Source organism: Penaeus vannamei, chromosome 15 (assembly GCF_042767895.1).
Source record: "Penaeus vannamei isolate JL-2024 chromosome 15, ASM4276789v1, whole genome shotgun sequence".
Taxonomy (NCBI): domain Eukaryota; kingdom Metazoa; phylum Arthropoda; class Malacostraca; order Decapoda; family Penaeidae; genus Penaeus; species Penaeus vannamei.
The window spans coordinates 1,128,652-1,131,151 of record NC_091563.1 but is presented as its reverse complement, the minus strand read 5'-3'; the positions used below and the strand labels follow the sequence as shown (position 1 = coordinate 1,131,151).

Here is a 2,500-nt window from a genome sequence, read left to right as displayed (position 1 = left end):
CTCCTCACCTGCGCGATAATATCCATAACTCATGGATCTGGACGGCGGGCGCTGCACCAGGCACAGGGCGACGAGTGACACCGCGAACCCGCAGAAGTCGCTGAGGAGGTGGCCGGCGTCAGAGAGCACGGCGAGGCTGGAGGAGTAGTACCCGCCCACGTATTCGGTGACCTGGGGGCGGGCGGGGGCGTGGGTGAGAGGAGGAGAGAGGGAGAATGAGGGAGATGGGAGAGAGGGGGGAGAGAGAAAGAATGAGAGAGATGGGAAAGAGAGAGGGGGAGGGAGAATGAGAGAGATGGGAGAGAGAGGGAGGGAGGGAGGGAGAGAGAGAGAGAGAGAGATGGGGAAAGAGAGAGAGAGGAGGGGAAGAATGAGGAAGAGAATGAGGAGAGATGGGGAGAGAGAGAGAGGGAGGGAGGAAGGAGAAGGAGGGAGAGAGAAAGAGAGGGAGGGAGAGAAGGAGGGAGAGAGATAAGGTAGAGAGAGAGAGGGAGGGGGATGAAAAGGGAGAGATTTGGGGAGGAAGAGAGAGTAAAATAGGAAGGTAATGGGAGGTGGAGAAGAGAGTGGGAGAGAGAGAGTGAATCGAGAAGCTCATGAGAAGGAGAGATAGAAAGAAAAAGAGAGTGAAAAAGAAAGAGAAAAAAAAGAAAGAAAGAGAGAATCGAGAAGTGAGAGAGACAAACAGAAAGAAAGAGAGAGAGAGACTTAGAAAGACAGAGAGAGAGAGAAGGAAAGAAAAAAGACATAGACTTTTGGATATTTTTTTTCAGAGACAAGAACTCTTAAATTATTGCAAGATTAATAAAAATCACATAATTATTTCTCCGTGTGATTAGCCAGTTGCATGAGTGGAAAGTTGAAGTTTTAGAAACTCGGATAAATAACAGAAGTAATAATATACAACAGACGATGATGGAGGAGAAGAAGAACAGAGAAAGGAGAGAATAATAACAATGATAATCATAATGGGAATAGTAGTAATCATAATATTAATAATCATTATAATGATAATTATGTTAATGATAGTGATTATAATAATGACAATAATAATAACGGTAAAAAAACAATAATAATTATAACAATTATGATAATGATAATCATTATAATAATGATAATAATGATTATAATAATAAAAGTAATTATAATGACGATAATGATAATAAGAAGAGGAAGAGGTAGAAGAAAGACAAAAAGATGGAGGAGGAGGAGGAGAAGGAAGAGGAGGAGGAAGACGAGAAATAGAAAGAATAAGAAGAGGGAGAATATGAGGAGGACGAGGAGGGAAAGAAAAAAACTTAAGAAATGGAGAATAGGGGGAGGGAAAAGGAGGAGGGTAAAGAATATAAAGAAGAGTGGAAAGAGAAGAAGGAAAAAGAGGGGGAAAAGAAGGAGACAGAGAAAAAAGAAGAGGAAAGAGATGACGAGGAAAAACAAGAAAACAGAAAAAAATACAGACAGAAAAAGGAAAAAATGAACAGAATAATAAAACAATAAACATAAAAATGAGATGATAATAATAACAATAATGATAATGATGACAATAACAATAATAATGATAATATCAATAATAATAATAATAATAATAAACAAACAAATATAATAACAACGATAATAAAGAGTACCATGTGTATATAATTATATATATCATATATGCTAAAATTTCATATTTGTTATGGTTAACTCTTTACTGATTTTTACATTATTTGATATATAACAAAGGACTGATGTCATGAGGTGAATCTTAACCTTAGTTTAAAAGTGCAAAATGTTATTCTTATTGTTGTTATTATTGTTGTTATTATTATTGTTGTTTATTGTTATAATGATAATAATAATAATAATAATAGTAATAATGATAATGATAATAATAATTATAATAATAATAGTTCTTATCATTATTATTGTTATTTTATTATTATTATTATTATGATCATTATTATTATTATTATTATTATTATTATTATTATTTATTACTATCATTGTTATTATTAATATCATTATTTTTGTTGTAATTATTTTTGTTAACATCATATTTATTATCATTATCATCATCATTATTATTATTATTATTACTATTATCATTATAATCATTAACATTATCATTATTATTATCATTACTATCATTATCATTATTGTTGTTATAATCATTATTATGATTATTTATCTATTTATCTATTCATTCATCATTATCATAATTTTCATCGCTGTTATATATGTATATATGCAGGTGTAAATATTTATACAGAAACACATCATTTTATTATTAATTAATTAATTTTATTTTATTATTATTATTGTTATTATTATCATCAGCATTATTCTTATTATTTTTATGTTATTATCATACTAACATTATTATTATTATTATTATTATTATTATTATTACTGTAGTTATTCTTATAACATGATTTTCTACAAAAAAATGTCATTAAAGTATTCATAAGAAATACCACATTTATATAATTTTATATATTATATTTGCTAAAATTTAATGTCT

The 2,500-nt window shown here is 30.8% G+C and overlaps 1 protein-coding gene across 1 annotated transcript in view; it reads right to left on the bottom strand.

Moving 5' to 3' along the window:
- The window catches only part of LOC113830611 (proton-coupled zinc antiporter SLC30A2-like), a 29,111-nt gene that overhangs the window by 14,854 nt on the left and 11,757 nt on the right, over nt 1-2,500 (bottom strand). Inside the window, exon 7 of the mRNA XM_070130893.1 lies at nt 9-171. Coding sequence (XP_069986994.1) covers nt 9-171 — 163 coding nt within the window. The remainder of the gene's footprint in view (nt 1-8; nt 172-2,500) is intronic.